At 45.7% G+C, this 24,146-nt stretch overlaps 1 protein-coding gene and 1 pseudogene across 1 annotated transcript in view; both read right to left on the reverse strand.

Moving 5' to 3' along the window:
* Nucleotides 1-4,188, reverse strand: part of STMN2 (stathmin 2) — a 58,297-nt gene extending 54,109 nt beyond the window's left edge. The window contains exon 1 of the mRNA XM_054018252.1: nucleotides 4,000-4,188. Coding sequence (XP_053874227.1) covers nucleotides 4,000-4,018 — 19 coding nt within the window. The 5' untranslated portion in view covers nucleotides 4,019-4,188. The remainder of the gene's footprint in view (nucleotides 1-3,999) is intronic.
* Nucleotides 4,189-8,230: 4,042 nt separating this feature from the next.
* Nucleotides 8,231-8,356, reverse strand: LOC128833231 (U2 spliceosomal RNA; annotated as a pseudogene).
* Between the last annotated feature and the right edge of the window lie 15,790 nt (nucleotides 8,357-24,146).

Genomic DNA, 24,146 nt, shown 5'->3' on the forward strand with positions numbered 1-24,146 from the left:
CGATATGACAATAATGCTATATGCTGGTATTTGGGGAACACATCTTTAACAGCTATTATATATTCTTCAGGATGTCTATCCAACTCTGAGACTATAGCTAAGAAATTAGGGGTTTTTTAATAGAAGAAAAACTCTGAACCACTTTTATAGCATTTTAATCAATAGGACTGAAATATGCAAATGATCTAAAGTATGATTGGTTGAGCTTCACAATCCTGCCCACCCTTCCTGTCACCCTTCATTACAATTTTGAAATCGAACTGAACAATACTGAACAAGTATTATTTACAATTTGTCAGTGTATTTCTATTAGACAGAATCTTATTAAAATTAAGCAGATAGGAGGACCAGGATAGAAGGCTAGTTTTGTGTAAGATTTTTGTCTGAACATATTTTCATGTTAAAATAGCCTTTAAATGTACAAGACATAACATAGGGAAACTAGATTAGGCTTTTCAGATTCATTTCTGAGTTCTAATGACATTAAACACCACCTGAGCTTCAACCTCCCATTATCAGGATGCCAGAAGAACTGTGGGATATGGATAGCTCATTATTTCTCTGGTGTCTCCTCCACCCTGGTCATTCAGATGTATATAATACATTGTGGGTATACGAATAAACACATCAAATATATTCAGATTTTATTTGGAACAAAATGTCAAAAGTTATGTATCATTTAGAGGAAAGGGGGGCATGGATCAGCGTTCACGTTGCACTGCCCATCAGTACCCGGCTCAAGCCAGGGAAGATAGTGATCCAACGAGCGGACCAAATCCGGTGATGAATCCTGGTCACGTGCCACCTGAGGCACATACTGTACAGACGCTCAAAAGATTTAGGGTAAAAATAAAAGAAATGGCAATCCTATGTGCAGTCAGGTTATATGAAATTTAGTGAATAACGCGCACACACACACACACACACACACACACACATATAGAACAAAAACAACAACTAAAACCTAATTGGCCAATAATAAAAGCATATTGAGGCCTTGATTTTTCATTCTGACAAAATTCCTGTTGAAGTCTAAAGGAAATTTTGCTTGCGTAAGGAGTTCAGAGTTAGGCCCTGTGTTACGTTAGTGTTGCAGAATATTAAGCAAATGCCTATCTGTAAGAACATGTTTAGTTCCATTGAAGTCAATAGGACTATTCATGTGCTTAAAATTAGGCATATGATTAAGTACTTTGCTGGACTGGGGCCATAAGCATTATGGGGAGCCGGATCCTGCACAACTGAAGTTGATGAGAGTTTTGCTATTGACTGTGGTGCTGACATGATCTAGCCCTTATTTAGAGCTTTGTAATAATACAGTGTACAGTAGGAAATGAATTAAACCAATGTGATTCCCCTCAATGGACAAGTGAGTAAAAGCTTCATGCGCTGGTCCAGAAGCAATGTGGCTTATTTAACAGCAACTGGAGATTTGCAAGATTGTAAATAACCCTTTTTTCAAGTAAAACTAAAGCTTATTTTCTGAAGAAAACACATTCCTTTTTCATTACTTTTCTATAGAAGCAAGCCCTTGGAATAGACAAAAAGGTCCTCCTATATTTTAGGACTTGAAGTACCTTCTAAAGTCAAATCTCTGTAAAAGTAAAGACTAGAGAAGTAGACAATAGAGCCATTACTCCTTTGGGAAGTTTATAGAAAGAAGCTATTTAATCCTTGATCAAATAGTTAAAAAAACAACTCTTCAAAAATTGCAATGCAATTAATATTTTAAAGAAGTTTTAAAAAATATGTAGCTGTATATCTTTGGGAGAGCAAAAAGGCTTGCTAATCAGGACCTAATTAATAGGCAGGCTGGGAAGATTTAGTCAGTCAGTATCTGGGTAAATCTAATGATTTCAACCACCTCCCTGCTGCAGAAACCTTTATATTTGAAGAAAGCCATGATCATTAATCAAAGCCTGAAGAGCCCTTTCTTCTATGGCGACAGAGTTCCTAACAGGGGCCTTCTGCAGTGATCAGTCTCCAACTGACTACAAATTATCAATACTGATTACCAGCTTGCTGCAATGGGGAGGGGATGACTTGCTTAGCACTGCAGGGCTGGCCAGACTCCCACAGCTCCTGTCTCAGTCTGTTTGCATCTACAGCTGTCCCATGCCTTTTCCCTACAGGTGACAATGCCAGGTTAGAAAGGTTTCCACGCCCAGGGATTATTTCTCAGATTAAAGAAAGAGAATCCTAGTGTTGTTTTTAAATGTAGAACTAATGTCTGGAGGATTCATGTTAACTTTGGACAAATGATCAAGAATGAAACAGGATTATTATTTCAGGTTTCAGATTATTATTGCCACAGTGATTCAGTAGTGAGTACATGGGCTTGTTTTTTTTTTGTTTTTTGTTTTTCCCCTGAGGGCCAGATAAAGGTGTTTAAACCTTGCTTTCCTTATTCTGGGTGGCTGTTGTGAGCGGGGGTGTTTGATAGGGAATTATTTTGAAACTTTTTGATTTCTAAGGTATCAACCACATTTTTCCCTTTTCCAAAGGAAGCAGAAAGGAATTTGATGATCTGGAGGTCTTTTAAAAGACTGGTCTGGTGGCTAATCCATTTCGCTCCTTTCCACACCCTACGCTGCAACCTCTATTTGCACCACAAAGCAGTTAACCGCAGTCAGTGAAACAAAAGGAGTCGGGGGAGGATGTCCTGCTTGTGCCTCTTAATTTTAGCCCTAGATAGGGGCGATTCCCCAGAAGGTTAAATTAAACCGCAATCATGGCTCCGAGCCTCTGCAATCAGTGGACATCTCGCCTTCTTGCTTCTCAGATACCAAAGGGTGTGAGAGATTAGGCAAAGCCACGCACGTTAACTACACCCACACCCACAATGAGTGAGTGGGGATGGATGGGGCGGGGCTGCGGAGTCCACACATACAGTTTACGTTCGCTCTAGTGGGACAAAGTAAAAAAGATAAGCCTGTCACTCCCGACAAAACAGGGCGGGGGATGGGGAGAGAAGCTGCTGCGTTATCTAGAAAAAAAATATCCTGGTAGGAGGATACCTTTATTATCCAATGACCTACTTTTCTGTGTGCAATCAGACTGCAGGGGTACAAGATTCCAGGCTTTAGAGCAGGAACGAGGTGGATCTTTCAAAAGCCGTTTGGGTTTGTTCTCCTGGTGATGTGCGTTGCTAGCCCCCCCCCCTTCCCCACTTCTTAATGTCTAAGGGGACTGGGGAGGGTACTGTACGCTGGGCGAGGGCTCCCTGGGCGTGCCTGGGAGGAGACAGCTGCAGCAGCCGTATGGGTGGGGTCTGTCTGCCTGCATTGTGCTGGGCTGCTGGAGTCTGTGGCGCTAAGCTCTGCAGGTGCCCTCTCCTCAGGAACTCCGGGAGCAGCGGTGCACAGCGTTACACAAAGAAACCCAATGTCACCCCCAACCCCACCCTCCTTAAAACAAAGGGCGGACCTCTTCTTTGCAAGGCGATCGGGTTATGTATCGAATTAGCAAAAGAGAAAAGTCTCTCTCTACATCTTGTCGCTGGGGAGATGAAGGTGTCTTTCCTTTTCAGTCACGAAACTGATCAGTTTCACTGTGCAAGTGTTTTGCTTTTAACACATCATCTCTAAGAAATAGCTGAAATGAAGAGCGAGCAATATCTTGAGACCTGGCGATAAGGGGCTTTATAAAAACACACACATACCACATTTCAGAATAGGTAAGGGCACTTTTTTTGGTGCCACTCACAAAAAACTCTCTTTAAAACCAAATAAATCTCCTTGAAATGAGTGTTCAACTTATTTGCCTTAATCACCCAAGAGCAATCTACCATCAGATCTCAGTCTAAGACTTCTAAAGAGCCCCGGGCTCCCAACCCTCCTCCCTGCTTTTTGATTTAAAAAAAATTAAACAAAAAGATTTAACATTGTCTTGGCTTTTTCTAAACATTAAGGCCTCCTAAGGGAGCACCCAGGACAGCCGGTGGTCCTAGGATATAGTGGTTGTTGCATTGGCTGAAGAAAAAGAGATGCGATTTCTTACCCATTGCTGTTTTAGCCATGGTGGGATGGAAGTGCAGAGTCTCCGAGGCGGTGAAGGCAAAGGGGTCCAGCTACAGCAGTGGAGAGGGAGAGAGAAGACTGAATAAGGCACTGAGTCAGCAGCGTGGGGCTGTGCAAGAGAAGGAGCAAGAGGCAGGAGCCCATGAATAATTATCACTCCTCTACCCAAGCAGATTGGCTCTAGAGGTCCCCTGACACGACTCCTGCGGAGCTAGAATCTCCAAGCATTAAATATTGATCCCCCAATGGTGCGGGAGTACAAAGCGCTAGAATGGAGTTTGAAATGGAAATCGGTCCTTGAGTGTCTCTCCCCCCGTCTTTTTAGTTTTAATAGTACAGTCCATGTCAAATGTTTTATGTCTTACATGAAAAGCCTATTGGGGTTGAAAGCTCTCCTGTTGCTACCTGGAAAATATGCACAAATGCATTTTTAACACAATTTAACACCGATATGACAAAGGGGGAAATAATTCAAAGGTTTTCTGAGCCGTTTTAGCAATAACAGTAGTTTACATTATTTTACCTCCGTTCAGTGCTTTACTGCATATTGGCTGTTGCAACACACACAAATGCTTGTACTGCAAGTTCTTGCTTTTCAATACTTACTTTGTTTCCCAGACTCATCCATCAATGATGCATTCAGTGGTAAAACCTACAGGATGGCAGGGATACTAATTAATCTTTGCAAAGTGCTCTAGAAAATGCAAAGCAGTCTATTATTGCATTATCGCACTAGCCACCTCTTTGATGTACAATCAAAACAACAATGGAAATCTGCTTGGTAAAAGAGTGTGGAATATGAGTGAATACTCAAAAACATCACCTGAAAGAGGATTGCCTGGGACTTGAGAAATTATAAAGTATTTATCAGTTTTGGAGCATGATGAAGAAAAACCTGTTTTGTGGGCCAGGGAGAGGGAGAAAAGGAAATAATTGAGGGGGGAAAACGTTTTCCTTCATTGTATCCAGGGGAAAGCAAGTGACGTGTTTGGAAACAATTTAAGAGAAATCTGGGTAGTGATCTGAAGCTATGGATGGGAATATGGTGTAACCCGAATATATGTTCTAGTTGGGGGAAAGTCACTGTCCAGGTATAGGCAGTGTACAAAGCATGGTATGGGATTAAGTGGCGGATAGGTGGTCCCATCATCCTTTACTGCATGTATGTATCCTCAGCTCTACCCAGCATAAGAAAATAACAATGGTAAGTATTACAGCACTGGCACACATAGATGTAGTCATCTGGAACATTTCTAATTGGGGTAACGAATTTGAGGGGGGAAGGACCATGGGGCCATTCCAAGATATCTCCCTCTCTCTCTCTCTCTCTCTCCATTGTGATGATAGGCTTCCAGAACGTGCTTGGGCTAACAGTACTCTTCTCCTTCCTCCACATGTACCGTTCACTATCACATTTGCCACAGCTTAGTGGTGTTCCTTGTGCTGGACAATAGTTCAGTGTCATTTATCCAGTGCGGTTGATTATGCTAAGAAATGCAGCATCCCCTCTGAAAGCGGGGCCCAGCGGGTGAGGTGAGGCTGTGGCCACTTTCCCCCTTGTCCTTGTGTTTGTCAGTTTCGATCTGCAGAGTGGTTGTTTTTTGTTAATGAGAGCAGAAGACTGGAAGTAGGTTGGGGGAGAAGAACCCTCCTACAGGCGGAGAAATACAGGCTGAAGGGTGTGGGTTGTATATAAACTCCTCAGTGTGGACATATTGCAGCGTCAGGGCTGTTTGAGGTGAGCTGTCAAGAAAGCTTTAGTCTATTAGCCTACTGACGTTGGGAAGATAAGGTAGCTTGCTGAGATGTGGTGAAGAGCTTAGTTCCCAGAGTGCCTGACCCAGGACTACTCAACCACACGCGGTAGGAAAGTGGTCCCCAGATTCCCACGACCAACCATCCTTTGTGAGTGCAAAGGTTTGGGTGAGAGGGCCATCTTTTCCGTGATGAGGTGGATTGAGGAATTTAGAATGCAGGGTGGCGGGTTTGGGAGGTGGGGAGAATTGGTGGGGACGGGTCGTGAGTGAAATGGGGGGTGCTGCTGGGGTGAGGAGGAGCTGGGATGGGCCTGCCCGGGGTTACTGCTCCTGCAGAGGGGCTGGGAGGCTGGAGTTAGGGAAAGGTGCTGTCCTGAGCTCATGGAGGGACCTAGCCAGAAAGCCAGACACTCCCATTTTAACGTCCCACAGGGCAGGTCCTCCCCCCGTATTAATGCAGCTGTGTCTAGTTCTAGTCTACAGGGGCTTATTTTGTATTCTTCGAGGCCGCCTTCTGGGCCATCAACGGGATGTTTCCTATATAAACCCCTTTCCCTTTCCTGCCTCTGGAGATTTCCATTACTTGCATCTGAAGAAGTGAGGTTCTTACCCACGAAAGCTTATGCTCCCAATACTTCTGTTAGTCTTAAAGGTGCCACAGGACCCTCTGTTGCCTTTTCCCAGGAAGGAGGCTGGAGCTCTCCTGGGTGCTGAAACTTCCCTAGGCCTCGAAAAGATTGTGCAATAAATAGCCTCACACATCCTCCCCCCACCCCATATTACAGACACAACTAGAACCAGCGCAGTTCCGACCCGCTGCATCAAACTGGGGGAGAGGGGAGCGGAAAGGCAGGACACTCTGCAGATCCATACACTGGTTAGCTGCTCCTGCCCCAAAAGGGCCGGTGTCACCACAGCGCAGACAGTCCCAGCGCAGCCGATGCTGAATACGGGGCCCCGGATAAATCTGGATTTGCTTCCTCCTATTGTCATTTTTATAATAATAATAATAATAATAATTAATAAATAATAAATAATGAGCAATAGCTAGGCACCCCCTAGGTCACGTGCCCGCTGGGATAAACATGAAACCTCCTCCCGCCCCCCAGCCAGGGCATCCAGCCGCTCTCAGCTCTCTGGCTGCAGCAGGGAGCCCGGGGGGTTATCTACAATGCTCAGCTGGGGTGGAAGGGCGGTGGCTGCATTGCCCTGCTGCACCCTGACTCTAATGAACTGCCCATGGCATGCAACACCTAGCACCCCCTGGGCTCTCTGCACAGCATCGGAAAACAAGCTCCGCTTCCGTTTTGCAATAGCCTTGCCCACCCCAGAAGAGGTTTATTTTATTTTATTTTCTTAAAGCAGAGCAGCCGGGTCACCAAGCAGAGCAGGAGGGAGGGGAGTTCTCGTTTGTAAGGGGAGAACGGAAGGTTAATGGTTCCTCAGAGGAGCTGCCAGTGTCTGGGCTTCGGGCGGAGGCTTTTTCTTACAGTCCTTCTGCCAAGGACAGCAGCGATCTTCCGATTGCCGCTGGCTTGTTACCGTGCCGTTTGGAAGATGCTTTTCCTTCCAGGCAGCCTCCTCCCACCCCAGCGCAGTGGCTCCAGGCTGCAATTGACACACCTGGGGGAACCCTGTCTGCTGCCCCTGGTCCACCCCACCCCAAAGCTCCCCACCGCGCCACTCCCAGAAGAGAGCGACATCCCCCCCCACCTCCCAGTGTGATTGGCAAAGGAGGCTCTGAATCGTGCAGCTGATGGTTAGCTATACAGACTGTCTGAACGGGCGGAATCACTGACACTCCTGCGTCTGTCCGAGGGTGGGGCTGCTCGTGTCTTTTCTTCTCCGGCCACCATCAGGAGAGACAGAGAGAGAGAGAGAGAGAAAGAGAGAGAGCTCAGAGCCAGCCCCTGCCGCCCTGCTCCCCCCCCCCCACCTGGCAGGGATAGATGAGGAGACCTGAGCCAAATCGGGGAAGCTTTTTCTCACCTCAGCGGCCTTTCAGGCAGCTTCCCCCCTTTCTATTTCTGAACCAATACATGTTGCAGAATAGCAGGGCCCCTTATTGTGCTGTCAGGCATGTGAAGAAAAGCTGGCTCTCCCCAGAGGACAGGGGGAGGGGCACTGGGCCTTAGATTTCTTTGCCGAGAAACTGGCTCAAGAAATTACTTGACAATCAATGTCACCTCCAGCACTTGACAAGACAATTATTGCTGGGGAGTAAGTGATCAGACACACCATATATCATTTAGGATCCAAAGCCCTTTTATGGTGAGTGCAAAAATTTTAGAGGAAAATGGGATTTTCCTAGCAAAGCCAAGCTTGTCCTTCTCTGTCAGGGGAAGTTTCTCTCATATGTGGGCCAAAGAATGTGGATTTCTAAGGCTCTTGTTTGATGTTGCAGTATATGTGTGTGCTGTTAGAGAAACTATGCCCACATCTTGATTTCTGAATGAACATTGTAATTATTTAATAATATAAAGCTCTCAGATAGAGAACATATCAGATATTAAACTGATAAGAACAGATACTACGCTTGATCTTAGCCCCTTAATTACCTCCAAATGGCGGGCAAGGCATGGGCTGAAGGAGGAGCGCTGGTCCTGGTTCTTCTGTGACCTTGGCCAAGTCTTAGAACCTCTTTCTTCAGTTTCCCCAGCTGTCAGCTGCAATGATAATAATTGTGCCTCCGGGTAGTGTTGAGTGGATAAATATTTACACAGCACTTTGAAGAATATTGGTGCTAGAGAAGTGCTAAGAAATGGAAGGGATTTATATGAGGGCATCCTGTCCATTGTCCTGCCAGTGCTGGGTGATTCCCTATGGTATATGCTTCAGACTTTTGCCTCACCTAGTTTAAATAACTCCAAATCTGGGACTCCCACTACTTACTTTCGGAAGACTTTTATACAGTCTAATAGGCATCGCTATTTAGGCCTCATTTAGAACATCTTAAATTTACCTTTGGCCACTTCCATGCTCTTTGACAACCCCAAGCAATAATTCTCTCTTCATGGTTTTTATACCTACCTGATCTCAGAAAATCATTATTAATTAATTATCATGGGTTTGTGTCCTTGAGAGTTCCCTTTTCTCTCACCAACAAGGCTGTGTTTTTGCTCTAGCATTATTTAGAATCATGTTGCAGCTGTTCTAATCGATGCATTCAGAGACATTGACTGTGGCATTTATATACAGTATTGTATGGATGAAGGTGTCTTGAGGCTGCATCGTCAGCATGTGATGACCAGAGTTATGAAGACAATTATTAGCAAATTACTGTTTGGTGATGATTGTACTTTATTGGCCCATAACCTCAGGAACATTCACTGACTGCTTTGTGTGTGCAACAAAACATTTTGGCTTAATGATCAGACTAAAGAAGACAGGAAGTACTGCACCTACTCCGGTTATGTCCATTGATAATAAACCACTCAAGATTGTTGACAAGTTTTGCTACCTTGACAGTGTCATTTCTCAAGATGCAATGATTGACAATGACAATATGAAGCGCATTGGTACAGCCAGCGATGCCTTTGGAAAACCTCAGTGTTGTCTCTGGAACAAGCAGGGTTTCAAATTGCAAACAAAAATTGATGTTTACCATGCTGTCGTCATCAACACACTGCTCTATGGCTGCAATTAATGGACAACTTATTGATGCCACATAAAACTGTGGACCAATTCCATCTGTGATGTCTGTGACAGATAATGGGAACTAAATGGCAATATTTGGTTGCAAAAATGAGGTCCTTGAGTGCTGCAACATCAAAGGCATTGAAACTTTTATATTGAGAGCACAGCTGAGATGTTGTTGTCATGTGGTCCATATGCCTGACAGTAGAGCATTGAAGGCCATCTTTTACAGAAAAATGCAGACTAGAACTCAGGGGTATAAGAACATAAGAATGGGTCAGACCAATGGTCCATCTAACCCAGTATCCTGTCTTCTGACAGTGGCCAGTGCCAAATGCTTCAGAGGGAATGAACAGGACAGGGCAATTATTGGGTGATCCATCCCTTGTCATCAAACGGGGGGAGATGCAGTCAGAGATTTAGGGACCCCAAGAGCATGGGGTTGCTAATAGCCATTGATGAACCTATCCTTCATGAACTTATCTAATCCTTTTTTGAACTCAGTTGTGCTTTTGGCCTTGTGTGAAGAAATAATGTCACTGGGTGACCCTGGTTCTTGTGTTATATGAAGGGGCAAATAACACTTTTACTCCACACCATTCATGATTTTATAGACCTCTATCATAGCCCTCTTTAGTTGTCTCTTTTCTAAGCTGAACAGTCTCAGTCTTTTGAATCCCTCCTCACATGAAACTTGTTCCATACTCCTAATCATTTTTGATGCCCTTCTACATGCCTTTTCCAATTCTAAAATACCTTTTCTGAAATGGGGTGACCAGAACTGCATGCAATATTCTAGGTTTGGGTGTACCATGGATTTATATAGTGGCATTATGATGTTTTCCTGTCTTATTATCTATCCATTTCCTAATGTCTCCTAACATTCTGTTAGCAATTATGACAGCCACTGCACGTTGAACGGATGTTTTCAGAGAACTATCCACGATGGCTGCAAGATCTTTCTTGAGTGGTAACAGCTAATAGACCCCATCATTTGTATGGCTGGGATTATTTTTTCCAGTGTGTATTACTTTGCACTTATCAACACTGAATTTCATCTGCCATTTTGTTACTCAGTCACCTGGTTTATTGAGATACCTTCATCACTCTTTGCTGTCAGCTTTGAACTTAACTATCTGAAGTAATTTAGAATCATCTGCAAACTTTTCCACCTCACTATTCACCTCCTTTTCCAGATCATTTATGAATATGTTGAACAGCACAGATCCCAGTACAGATCTTTGGGGGATCCCAATACTTACCACTCCCCATTGTGAAAACTGATGATTTATTCCTACCTTTTGTTTTCTATCTTTTAATCAGTTACTGATCCATAAGATGACATTCACCCTTATCCTATGATGCTTAGTTTTCTTAAGAGCCTTTGTGTGGGACCTTATCAAATGCTTTCTGAAAGTCTAAATACACTATATTGACCAGATCACCCTTGCCCACATTCTTGTTGACTCCCTAAAATAATTGTAATATATTGGTGGGGCATGATTTCTCTTTCCAAAAACTGTTTTGACTCTTCCCTAACATAGCGTGTTAATCTACATGTTTAATAATTCTTTCTTTACTACAGTTTCAACCAATTTGCCTGGTACTGAATTTAGGAACTTACTGGCCTGTAATTGCCAGGGTCACTTCTGGAGGCTTTACAAAAACTGGCATTACATTAGCTATCCTCCAGTCACCTGGTACAGAGGCTGATTTAAGCAATAGGTTACATAGCACAATTAGCAGTTCTGCAATTTCATATTTGAGTTTCTTCAACTCTGGTGAATAACATCTGGTCCTGGTGACTTATTACCATGTAATTTATTAATTTGTTCCAAATCACCTCTATTGACACCTCAATTTGGGACAGGTTTCAGAGTAGCAGCCGTGTTAGTCTGTATCCGCAAAAAGAAGAACAGGAGTACTTGTGGCACCTTAGAGACTAACAAATTTATTAGAGCATAAGCTTTCGCGGACTACAGCCCACTTCTTCGGATGCATCCGAAGAAGTGGGCTGTAGTCCACGAAAGCTTATGCTCTAATAAATTTATTAGTCTCTAAGGTGCCACAAGTACTCCTGTTCTTCAATTTGGGACAGTTACTCTTATTTGTCACCTAAAAGGAGTGGCTGTTGTGGGGAATCTCCCTCACATCCTCTACAGTGAAGACTGATGCAAAGAATTCATTTAGCTTCTTCACTATGGCCTTGTCTTCTTTGACTGTTCCTTTAGCACTTTCATTGTCCACTGATTGTTTGACAGGCTCCCTGCTTCTGATGTACTAAAAAATTGCAGTTAGTTTTTGTGTCTTAAGTTAGTTGCTCTTGAAATTCTTTTTTCGCCTGCCTAATTATATTTTTACACATGACTTGCAGAGTGTATGCTTCTTTCTAGTTTCCTCAGCAGGATTTGTCTTCCAGTTTTTAAAGGATGCCTTTTTGCCTCTAACAGCCTCTTTTACAATGTTTAGCAATGGTGGCATTTTTTGGTCCTGTTGCTGTTTTTTTAGGCTCAAACTAAATGTAGACCCTGTCTGATGGCGTTTTTAAAAAGTTTCCATGTAGTTTACAGACATTTCACAATTGTGACTGTTCCTCTTAATTTCTGTTTAACTAGCTTCCTCATTTTTGTGCAGTTCCCCCTTTTGAAGTTAACTGCTACTGTGGTGGGTTACTTTGGTATTTCCCCCTGTACAAAGATGTTACATTTAAGTACATTATGGTTGCTATTACCGAGCAGTTCAGCTAGATTCACCTCTTGGATCAGATCCTGTGTGCCACTTAGGACTAAATCAAGAATTGCCTCCCCCCTTGTGGATTCCATGACTAGCTGCTCCAAGAAGCAGTCATTAAACCAAGAAACCATCATAAAGACACTCTCAAGGCCAACATCCATTCTTGTGATATTAACCTCAACACCTTGGCGCTCTTAGCCCATGACAAAGTCTGATGGCAATAGCTCTGTCACCATTAGACTGAAAGACTTTGAGATTGCTGGATTGCTGTAATCAAGGAGAGACATGTGAGATGTACAGCTAAAAGCAGTGCACATTCATCTACAATTTTGTTAACCTGTGGCCTCTGTGGACAGGTGTGACTGGGTGCCTGGGATGGACTACACTGAGAATGCCATCGCAGGGCAGACTGCAAGAGACAGGGCAGACAATTCCCCAAAACTGGTGGTTTATTCTATAATTAGATAGAAACCAGTAACAAAATAGCTTCTGTAGCACCAAGAAGCTTAACACAGTCCCTTTTAGGCATTCCAGCCCTTGGCTCCGATCCAGACAAACAGGTCTAATAATATACAGTAACTCCTCACTTAACATTGTAGTTATGTTCCTGAAAAATGCGACTTTAAATGCAACGATGTTAAGCGAATCCAATTTCCCCATAAGAATTAATGTAAATGGGGGGGGTTAGGTTCCAGGGAATTTTTTTTTTGCCAGACAAAAGGCATTATATACATTTTAAACAATTTTAAACAAGCAATTTAATACTACACTGGGGGGGAGTAGTGTGCATGTGCTGTGTGTTTACAAACATACTGTACATACAGTACAGTACTATAGTTGGGAGGTGCCCCTGCCTTACCTTACACAGGCACAGCCCACTGGCACTGCAGACAATGAGGCAGGCAAGGAGGCTGAAGGTGCTGTAGGTTAGGAGAAGCACGTTGTGCAGCAGCGGCAGCTTCCCCTACTCTGCAAGCACCAGGGGTGGGGGGTGGGGGTGGGGGTGGGCTCAACCCTCAGCCTACCTCCTTCCCCCCTTTCCCCAAACCCCCATCCTTGACCTGCCTCTTCTCCCCCTCACCTCCTCCCCCTTTACTTCCCATGCTGAGTCCTTGCTTCTCCCCTTCCCTCCCCTCCCTTCTAAATGCCACAAGCCAGCTGATTGCCTCCCCCGAGTCCTCGCTCCTCCCCCCTCCCTCCTGCCCGGAGCAATCAGCTGGCTTGAGGTGTTTAGGGGGCAGGAGGGAGGGGGGAGGAGCGAGGACTCGGCGCTCAGGCTCCCCCTCCCTCCTCTCCTGCCTCCTGCCCGGGGCAATCAGCTGGCTTGTGGCGTTGGGGAGGCAGGGGAAGCCTGTGTGCCGAGTCCTCGCTCCTCCCGCCTCCCTCCTGCCCGCAAAACGCCTCAAGCCAGCTGATTGCCGTGGGCGGGGGGGGTGAGGAGGGGGAAGGCGCTGATCCGCGGAGTCTGCCGGTGGGCAGGAGGCACTGTGGGGAGAGGGGTGGCATAGGGAGGCTGACAGTTGTAGAGAAAGCAGGCAGCCAAACAACGTAAGAGTGGAGCATTGCACAATTTTAAATGAGCATGTTCCCTAATTGATCAGCAATGTAACAACGTTAACCGGGACAACTTAAAGTGAGGAGTTACTGTATAATCAGTCTAATATACTGAAAACCCAATTCACCATATATAAGGTTCTACTAATCCCAAAGAATCAGACACTTACCCCCAGGTCAATACGTATCTCATATCTTACCCAAATATTATGCTGTCAGCCAATCCTTAGTAAACTAACTAAAGATTTATTAATAAAAGAAAAGAAGAGAGTTATTGAATGATTAAGGAATCATATACATATAAGTGATTTTCAGTGTTCATAGATCTGGATCATAGCAGTGATGGAATAGACTGCTGGCTTTCAAAAGTTTCTCTGGTAACTTCCAAATGATTGAAAAGTCCTCAGTCCGTAGTTCAAAACACTCCTTTTGGTTGTAAATCCATAGTCCAGAGAATTGGAGCAGGAAAGAGGCAAAATGGAGATGTCTCAGGTGTCTTTTATATATTTGCCATATGCATGGAAATTTACTGTCCCAAACAAAGCCACTAGTCCCTGTGTATGGAAAGTTACTGACCCAAGATGGACTCTAGGGTCACATGTCCTTACCACATGTCCTTACATACTTTGCTGACTCACAAGGGCAGCCATTGACCATATTTTTTCTGAGGCATCCACAAAAAAGGCTCATTGGGCGGGATGTCTTCTGTGGCCCATTGTGAGCTGAGAGTCCTTAATGGACCATCAACACATAGCTGTCTAGCCCTGATGTAAATTTATCTGGGGGGTATCACCTAGGCATAAAACATGTGTTTGAGATACAGATACATAGCCAATATTCATCACTTCAGATACGAAGATGATACATGGTTTTAACCAGGATAATCATACGTGATAGATTGTAACTATTCCATTGACACTTTACATGATATGCTTTGTATAAAATTTGTTGCAATTGTATAACAGTGGTAGCAACACTGATACAAATGGTCATTTTCAATTATACAGCATCATAACAGGATTGCAGATTCAAAATCGGTCTTTGGTCTCATCTCAGGACCCCCAATAAGTGACTGTAGCTCATCTGTCAAAATCAATGGGAGACTCCCTCCTTGTTTATATGTTATACACACAACTACGCTAAAAGAACATTGTAAAAGTTGTAAAGTCAAGAACTCAAAAAGATAGGAGATGGCAGAATTAAGTTTGATAGTGCAGCTTTAATTCAACTCCCCTGTGCATATGTGCTATGATACAGTCTTTCATTACGTGATCACATGCTATTTTTTCCAACAGGACTCCGGCCTCCTTCAGTGCATAGGATGGACAGTGCTCACTTAATGAGCAGCTATTCAATATTTTGTTTTCTCCTCATGTGTGGCCCCATGCTTTATTTGCTGCAGACCATTCAAACCTATTCTGAGGACAGAATTAATAATTTTCTCGTGGGCTTTTCTTTGGCACTTATCACTTACCTCATAATGAATTTATGTTTCCAACACCTCTGTGAGGTAAGGGGAAGTAGTGTTATCCCTAATTTACAGATGGGGAACTAAGTCACAGAAAGATTAAAGTCAAAAGTATCCACTAATTTTGGACACACAATTTGAGATATCTAGGACCTGATTTTTCAGAATACTGAACATTATATAGCACTTTATATGTTCAAAGCACAACTCTCATTGACTTCATGTGCAGCTATGAGTGCTCAGCACTTCTACAAATCAGACCCCAGCATCTCAGGTAAGGCATCTAGAAAATTAAAAACATATAAGTAGTGATTACATCTGAAAAATATGGTTTAAGTGACTTGCCCAGCATCACATAGGATCTCAGTGGCAGAGGGAGGGATCGAATCCAATTCTCCAGGTTAACATTCAACTGCTTTAATCATGAAATTGTCCTTTCTCTTCCTGCAATCACCTGCATCATTCACTCTTCCAGTTTCTGCACCAAATTAGGCAGGGGTCCTATAGACCACAGTTTCCTTCAGTACACAACCCTGATTCCTCCCCAGAGCACTGAATGAGGCAGTGGTCCCATGGAAAAAAACAATGTGTGATCATGCATCATAATGTGTACTTGACTTGACTTATGACTCTATTCCTTACAGGACATAGAGCCTTCATCACTGCCTTCCATCTTTGGTGGTCTCTTGCTGTATTCTTAGCTTCTTCCCATATCATTGTAATGGCTTTCAGTTCTGTTTCTGTTGTGTGTTTCCATGTTCTCCATAGTCTGTGTGATGTTTTGGGGGGTTCTGTCACCACCTGCCCTGTTACATTGGAGGCCTTAATGCTGTGCAGCTGTGGTTCAATTCCCTGACACCAGTAACCTGCCTCCAAGCACAGGGTCTCACCTTGGCACTCATCAGCCTAGTTACACCTTGCAGGGTAACACCAACAGACCCAGCCATCCTGAGTCTCCCCAAATACAGCCTCCTTGAGTTCTTAATTAATAGACACTCAGACCCTTCCTGTTCATCATCCCCAAAGGTGTGAAAGCAGCTTATTTTGGCATATACACTCCACATAGTTTGCACACTAGAGATCTCTGTGGGATAAAAATAAACAAAAAAGTGTATTTAATAGAAAAAAACACAGATTCAAAGATGAAATAGTAAGGGAAAGCAAACACAAGTTACACAAAAAAATAAACATAAGGCACAACCATTACACTTTCATATTAGATAAAATCCCTTTTCTAATAAGAGATACCTATTGTCCTAAACAGTATCACAGCGTACCCCTCAGCGATAGGAGGGATCCAGCATTCATGGCAGCCTCCTGCCTCAAGACTGCCTCCCAACTTCTCGATTAAAAAAAAAGTCAGTTCCAAGCCTGCTGGCTTTTTCCTTTTTTTTTTTTCCTTTCAGTCCAGGGTGACTTATTATTGATCAGAGTAGAGAAACTCCTTCCTGACTTGATGTACTTTTCAATTTCAATTTGTCTCAGTGTTGTCACTTGTTCGAATTTAATAATGATTTGAGATTGTCAAATAACAAACTCAAATGGAATTATTTAATCAAAGATTATCAGTCAGAGATTAATGTAGCACTATACAGAATGCAGAAAGAATTCTTACATTATCACCTTTTGTGTAAGGTAAAGAGTTGGGCTCTGTATCTCTTCTCTGTAACTGGCAGGATGGTGGAAGCCTGCACTCCCCAAAATAATTTACAAACTCTCCTGTCCTTTTATAGCATGTGAGACAAAGAATATAAGAACATAAGAACGGCCATACTGGGTCAGACCAATGGTCCAACTGCCCAGTATCCTACCTTCTGACAGTGGCCAATGCCAGCCGCTTCAGAGGGAATGAAAAGAACAGGTAATCATGAAGTGATCCATCCCATTGCCCATTCCCAGCTTCAGGGAAACAGAGACTAGGGATGCTTCAGAGCATGCTTTTGCATCCCTGCCCATCCTGGCTAATAGCCATTGCTAGACTTATCCTCCATGAACTCATCTAGTTCTTTTTTGAACCCTATTATAGCCTCGGCCTTCACAACATCCTCTGGCAAAGAATTCCACAGGTTGACTGTGCATTGTGTGAAGAAATACTCTCTTTTGTTTGTTTTAAACCTGCTGCCTATTAGTTTCATTTGGTGATCCTGTAGTTCTTGTGTTATGAGAAGGAGTAAATAACACTTCCTTATTTACTTTTTCCACACCAGTCATGATTTCATAGACCTCTATCATATTCCCCCTTAGTCATCTCTTTTCCATGCTGAAAAGTCCCAGTCTTATTAATCTCTCCTCATATGGAAACTGTTCCATTCCCCTAATCATTTTTGTTGCCCTTTTCTATACTTTTCCCAATTCCCATGTGTGGTGACGACGCAGGAAACAGAACGCCAGGTTTGTTGGTAGCCAGAGAGCTTTACAAGCCTCTTGCAAAAAGCCTCCTGGAAAACTTTTCCTGGGGTTTTTATTTCTCTCCTTGCTTTGTTTACAACACTTCTTAGTGGTTACATTTCATGCGCATAAAAAGGCCAGGCAGTATACATGCACATAAGATAACGAACCCATCTCTTGAGCGCGTGAACACCAGCTGCGAGGAAACAATCAAATCAGCCAAATAAGTTTCCCAAACATAGGCGCTAGAACAAGGTCACTCCTGCCTCATTGCCAAGGGAACAGTTTGCCGTTCTTCAAGGCTTGTGATTAGGGAGCAACACATTCCTACATCCCCCCCTATTTTATGTTATAGATGCGGTGTTTAGACAAAGCACCTTCGCAGGGTAGCATACACAATGTCACTAGATTGGGTAAACATTAAACAAAGCAGCAAAGTAAAACATCAAAAATCAAAACTAGGACCCCATACTATAAAAGGGTCTTTATCCACTCTAAGGGTGGCTATGACTAAATATAATCCTACTAAGGAGGAGAAACGTCTTGGCGGATAGCTTAAGCATAACATTTCAGCATATCAATTTGCTATTACATGCAAAACTATTATCAGTAAGCTTAAAACAGCACATTTCTTTCACTGTCTCACATCCCAGATGTTGCTGGGTGGTTTGCAGACAGGAACAAGGTAAGTACTTAACAGACCTTGCATTTCCGGGGCAACGGCCAGGCAGAAATCAGATTAATTTAATACTTCTGCCAGGTGGACCCAGGTGTTAATCTGCAGCTGCTGCTCCATCTGGGGTTTGCCTTGGCAGCCAGGGGCCAACGGGAAACTCCCCAATACACACAAAATAAGGAGTGAATTAGCATTAAGGCAAGCTAACAATGTCACAAGGTAATTTTCTGCGGTAGGTTCCAGCTGCTGCTGCATTCGCAGCTGCTCGGCCTGCAATGAAAGGGCTTTAACCTGTCCCCAGGTTATGCGCTGCGGGGGCTCCCGCGGGGGGCACTGGCGAGGACGCTCGGGATCCTGCAGATGTAGGTTGAACTGTGGAATGGGGTTTGACAGTCCCTGGTGCCAGGCCATCGCCGTGCCACGGGCGGACGTTACGCGCCGGGACCCACAACGGACCTGTAGGAAGAGAAATGGCAGCATGCCCCCGTCCCCACGTTATAAGGGGCACTGGGCCATGCCACTGAGGGTCTGGGGCCTTGCGATATTTAACAAAGGGGCGGGGCAAGGCCTGGTAGCTGCGAAAATGACATTCTGCCGCAGAATAATTGTCAGTCAAATTCAAATGGTTCAGGGTAAAAAGCACTGCAGCCAGCCATTCCTGGCGGGGAGGAAGGCCTACGGGAATCCCCCCTTTCTGTTTTTGGCGGACCAGGGCTTGTTTGAGCGCATGGTTGGCCCGTTCCACAATGGCCTGGCCTGTGGGGTTATACGGGATACCAAACGTGTGGACAATGTCCCACGTGGTACAGAAGGAGGCAAAGGCCGAGCTACAGTAGGCGGGGCCGTTGTCGGTCTTAAGATGGGACGGGTGACCCATGATTGCCATAGCGCGAATCATGTGATTAATAACATAACGAGAGGCCTCACCCTTCTGGGGGGTGACCCACACACAATGGGAAAAGGTATCTACACACACGTGAAGATACTGCCAGGGGGCAAAGGGAGGGAAATGTGTAACATCCATTTGCCAGAGCTGGTTGGCCGAGGTTCCACGAGGGTTGACCCCTACCTCCGGGCTATTGGAGAGAGAAGCGCAAAGGTCACACTGGCGAACAATGGCCTGCGCCTGATGCAATGGGAGAGTGAACTGCTTGGCAAGGGCCTTGGCGGACTGATGAAAAAAGGCGTGGCTTTCGATTGGGGAGGAAAAAATTGAGGCCACCGATTTGACCGCCTGGTCGGCCACCGCGTTACCTTCTGTTAATAGGCCCGGTAGTGTGGTGTAACTGCGAATGTGTGCCACAAACAGTGGGCTAGAGCGGGAGGAAAGGAGCTGTTGCAGGGTAAGAAAAACGGCCAACAAATTGTTATCACAGGAGGGCGACACATAGGAACCTGGAAGAGACTTAAGAACATTAGTAACATAAAGACTGTCAGTAATCAAATTAAAAGGGTCATCCTGGAAGCATCGGCAGGCCAGGATGACAGCAGCCAACTCTGCGCGCTGTGGGGAGCGCTGAGGCAGGGTAAAGCAGACTTGCCAAGTGCCTTGCGCCTGCCAGCTGACCGCACCTCGTGTTGGGCCGCCGTCCGTAAAAAGGGTAAGTGCATCCTTAATGGGGACGGTTGACAAAGACGGCCGGAGGTGAAGGCAACGTTGTTGTAGGAGCGAAAGACGGGGGTCAGGGGGAATGTGATATTTAACTTCCCTGACATAGTCAGCAAGAGACAATTGGAGGGTGGCACTGCAAGAGACAGCGCGTTCCCAGTCTTTAGCCGGGATGGGGACAATAATGGCAACGGGGTCCCAACCCAAGAGGGTGCGGGACCGTTCTCGCACTTTAAAAATCAGCTCTGCGGCCTGTTGAGGGAGTGTCTGAATAGTATGCGGAGGGGAGTGGGTCAAATAAATCCATTCAGTTAAACGAAGACGCGCTGCCGCCCCCTCCTGGGCGAGGACAGCTGTCGGTTGTGAGAGTGTGGGAAGCAAAATGGCAAAAAGGGGCTGTTCCCTTTCTCGGCGGTCGACCCACACCTGGGCCAGGGTCTGGTTAATGAGGGTGACCGCTTGGCGCTGTTCCTGGGAAACGGGAATAATATCTCCAGGGAGGCGGTCCTGCCGAAGGCCAGAAAAAAGAGGGGACAGCATGGAGGTAGTCAGAGGGCAAAAAGGACGAATCCAATTAAGGGACCCCAATAACTGTTGAAGCTGTACAAACGTAAGAGGGTTGGGCAATACCAACTCGGGACAAACTGGACGGGCATATGACTGGAGCATGCGGTGACCAAGATACAAAAAGGGTGGCTGACGCTGGATCTTGTCTGGTGCCACAACCAGGCCACACGCCGCAAGCTGGTGGCGCAGTTCGTCCAGCCAGTCATCAGGGAGGACGGGGTGAGCCACCAGGATGTCATCCATGTAGTGGTAAATTAAGGCATCTGGGTGTGCTGCGCGGAAGGTCCGTAAGGCCTGCGCAACAAAATGCTGACACAAGGTGGGGCTATTCAACATGCCTTGAGGGAGCACATTCCACTGATAGCGTGGAGTGGGCTGGGAGTGATTCAAAACCGGAACGGTGAAGGCAAAACGCACCCGGTCCTCAGGGTGCAGGGGGATAGTAAAAAAACAATCCTTTAAATCTATTACAAATAACCGGTAATCACAGGGGATAAGGTTGGGATTAGGGGTACCACACTGCAGGGGACCCATAGGCTGTATAATTTTGTTAATGGCGCGAAGGTCCTGCAGGAGGCGCCACTTGCCAGATTTCTTTTTAATCACAAACACGGGGGTATTAAAGGGGCTAGTGGACTCCTCCAAACGTCCTGCCTGCAGCTGGTCATTAACCAAGTGCTGGAGGGCCTCCAGCTTTTCTAAAGGAAGCGGCCACTGCGCAACCCATATGGGCTCGTCAGTGAGCCAACGGAGGGGGAGGGCCGTACGCTTAATCATCAATATGGATGGTGGCAGTGAACTGTGTTAATAAATCACGGCCCCACAGGTTGAGGTGGACGGGGAGAATGATAGGCCGGATACGGGCGAGGCGGGTGCCTTGGGGCGCGCTAACCTCCAACCATCGGGCACTTCGTTGTGAGTCCTGCGCCCCGCCCACACCCCAAACTGCCGGAGCCTGCTCTGTGGGCCAATGGGCGGGCCACTGCGCGGCGGCAATGACGGTGATGTCTGCCCCAGAGTCGATAACACCCTCGAACGGCTGATCGTTGAGGCAGTAAATGCGTTTGGGTTGGGGTGCTCCAATGTCTTTAACGACTGCTGCCACTTGTGGGTGAATAGTGCGCTGGTCGGTGGACCCGAAGCCTCCGGTTCGGGGAACGTTTCTTCCCCCTGCCGGAAGGGAGTAGGGCACAAGTATGAGTTGTGCCCAGGCATCTCCCTGAAACAGCTGTTTCAGGAGATGACTCCACAGTTGAACATGGATAATTCCACCATAATCCGAATCCACCACCCCAGGCACCACAAACAGGCCCTGCTTGCTGGCGGACGAGCGGGGTAGGACAAGGCCCACCATGCCCTCCGGCAGTGGGCCCTGAATCTGGGACGGCATGAGGAGGACCTCCCCGGGGAGAGTGATATCCATATTTTCCTGATTAACAAGGTCAATCCCCGCACTGCCCCTTGTGGCGGCGGGGGCGTCGTGCACGGAGAGGGGTGCGGCCTTGGGTCTCGGGCTGGTCGCAGGCCCGCATACTGGTTTCCCGGGGGGTTGTCTCGGTTAGCAGCCAAGACCCGGCTGTCACCCCCGGCCAAGCGACACTGCGCAGCCCAATGGTAGCCCTTTTTTGCATTTTGGACACAGCATGCGGGGCCTCTGGTCTGTCCGGGGCTTGGGTTTGTTTTTACACACGCCCCCCCCAGGGGCCCGACACTCCCGCCAAAAATGTCTGGGCTTCTGGTAGTTAAAGCAGTTCCCCTGAGACTTCTGCCCCTTGTGCAGGGCAGCTGCCAGCAGGGCCATCTGATGGGTCTGAGTGCCTACGTCAGCACACGCCTGCAGCAATTCTGCCAGGGTATACCCGGGGCGCCCGACCACTGCCTGCATGGCACGGCGGCAGTCTGCATTGGCATTTTCGTAAGCCAATTTTATCATTAGTTCAGTCTGGGCTTGCGGGTTATCAATCTGCCTCTGGACTGCCTCTTGGAGGCGGTCAATAAACTGGTGGAATGGTTCGGCGGCACCCTGACGAGTAACCGCAAAGGACTTAGAGGACTCGCCTGCAGCGGGGACCCTGCGGAATGCTCGACGGACACACTGGCCAATGATGGGAAAAGCTACCCCGCCTGCTCGGGGATGCCCGAAAACTGCCCTGTGCCATATAACTGCTCAGCGAGATAGGCCCCCCCACCTTGTGCTGCTGCTGCAAGCGCCTCTCGCTGGTACTCGCTATCCCACACAACGTATTGTGCGGGAGACAGCACCATGCGACACATGTCTTTCCAATCTTGGGGGAGCAAGAAGTAACCATTTGACACACCTTCCAAGATCCCCAGGGTGAAAGTGGACCGCACCCCGGTCTCACGAACCGCCTTGCGGAGCTTGCGCAGAACCGAGTAGGGGAGAGCCTCCCAGTCCACTATCTGCCCCCCATTTCCATTATCCCGCCAAGAGACGGGAAACGCCTCGAACCCACACTTGGATTCCTCGTCGGTCAAGAGACCGGCCTCACGCGCTCGCCGCACCGCCACGGCGACAGCGCCCCCCCGCCCAACCTGATGCTGAGGATTTGTTTAAAGCAGCTGTTTATTAAAAAATAAAATGGAGTTTGGATAATAAGGTCTTTATAAATCTCCAAGTTTCAGTACCATATAGTAAGACTAACTTTACAATGGTGTTAAATATTCAAAGTTTAGTTTGGAAAGCAAGGTTTCTGTTTCTCCAAATTGGCTTTAGGGTTGCAAAGGCATGTCTGGCTTTCAGTGTTCTGACTCACTGTCTTTGACTGTTCCACTTGTTTTGCTCATGATGCTGCCAAGATATAGGAAGTGTTGGAGCTGTTCTATGTCAATTCCAGAAAGTATTATTGATGTTTCTCATTGTGTGCTGATTCTCATGGTTTTAGTTTTTTCAGTGTTGATTTTCATCCCTACTAACTGTACCTAGTTCTGGAGATCATTTATTTTAGCTTGCATATCTGTATGGGTATGGGACAGCTGGTTGATGTCTGACAAGTTGAGATCTATTAGCTTTTGTGTAGAAGTCCATTGTATATGGCTGTTGTGTGATCTTTCTCATTACCCAATCCATTACCAGTAAGAATTTATGGATGACTTAAGACATCCTTGTCTGATGCCAGTAGGTTCCTTGAATGGCTTAGTCAGTTCATTGTTATGTATTACTTGGCATGTTATATTTTTATAGAAGCTTTGAATAATTAATAAATTTCTGGGGGATTCCATAGTGGTGTAGCAACTTCCAGAAGACTGTTCTTTGCAGCGTTCTTGTAGCTGTGTTGGTCCCAGGATATTAGACACACACTATTGTTGGTCTAATAAAATATATTATCTCACCCGCCTCTCTAATAAGACTTTTCTAGTCACTGTGTGAAAGGCTTTTTTGAAATCTATGAAATTTATGTACAGTGGTGATTAAAATTTGATTGACAGTTCTATGATGAAATTTAGGGTTACTATTAGATCTATGCATGATTTCTCCTGTCTGAACTCTGCCTGTTCTTGTTGTAGCTTTAAATCTACTGCTTTCTTTAGTTTGTCTAGGATAATGAGTATAAGTATTTTACTTGGAATGGACAGCAATTGACTTCCCAGTTTTTTCACTGACTGCTTGTCTCTCTCACCAACATAAATTGGTCCAATAAAAGATATTACCTCATCCACCTTGTCTCTTTAGTGTCCTTTGTTTGGCAGCTTCAGTATATGACCATTTCCCCACTCATTT

The sequence above is a fragment of the Malaclemys terrapin genome, chromosome 2 (assembly GCF_027887155.1).
Source record: "Malaclemys terrapin pileata isolate rMalTer1 chromosome 2, rMalTer1.hap1, whole genome shotgun sequence".
NCBI classification, from domain to species: Eukaryota; Metazoa; Chordata; order Testudines; family Emydidae; genus Malaclemys; species Malaclemys terrapin.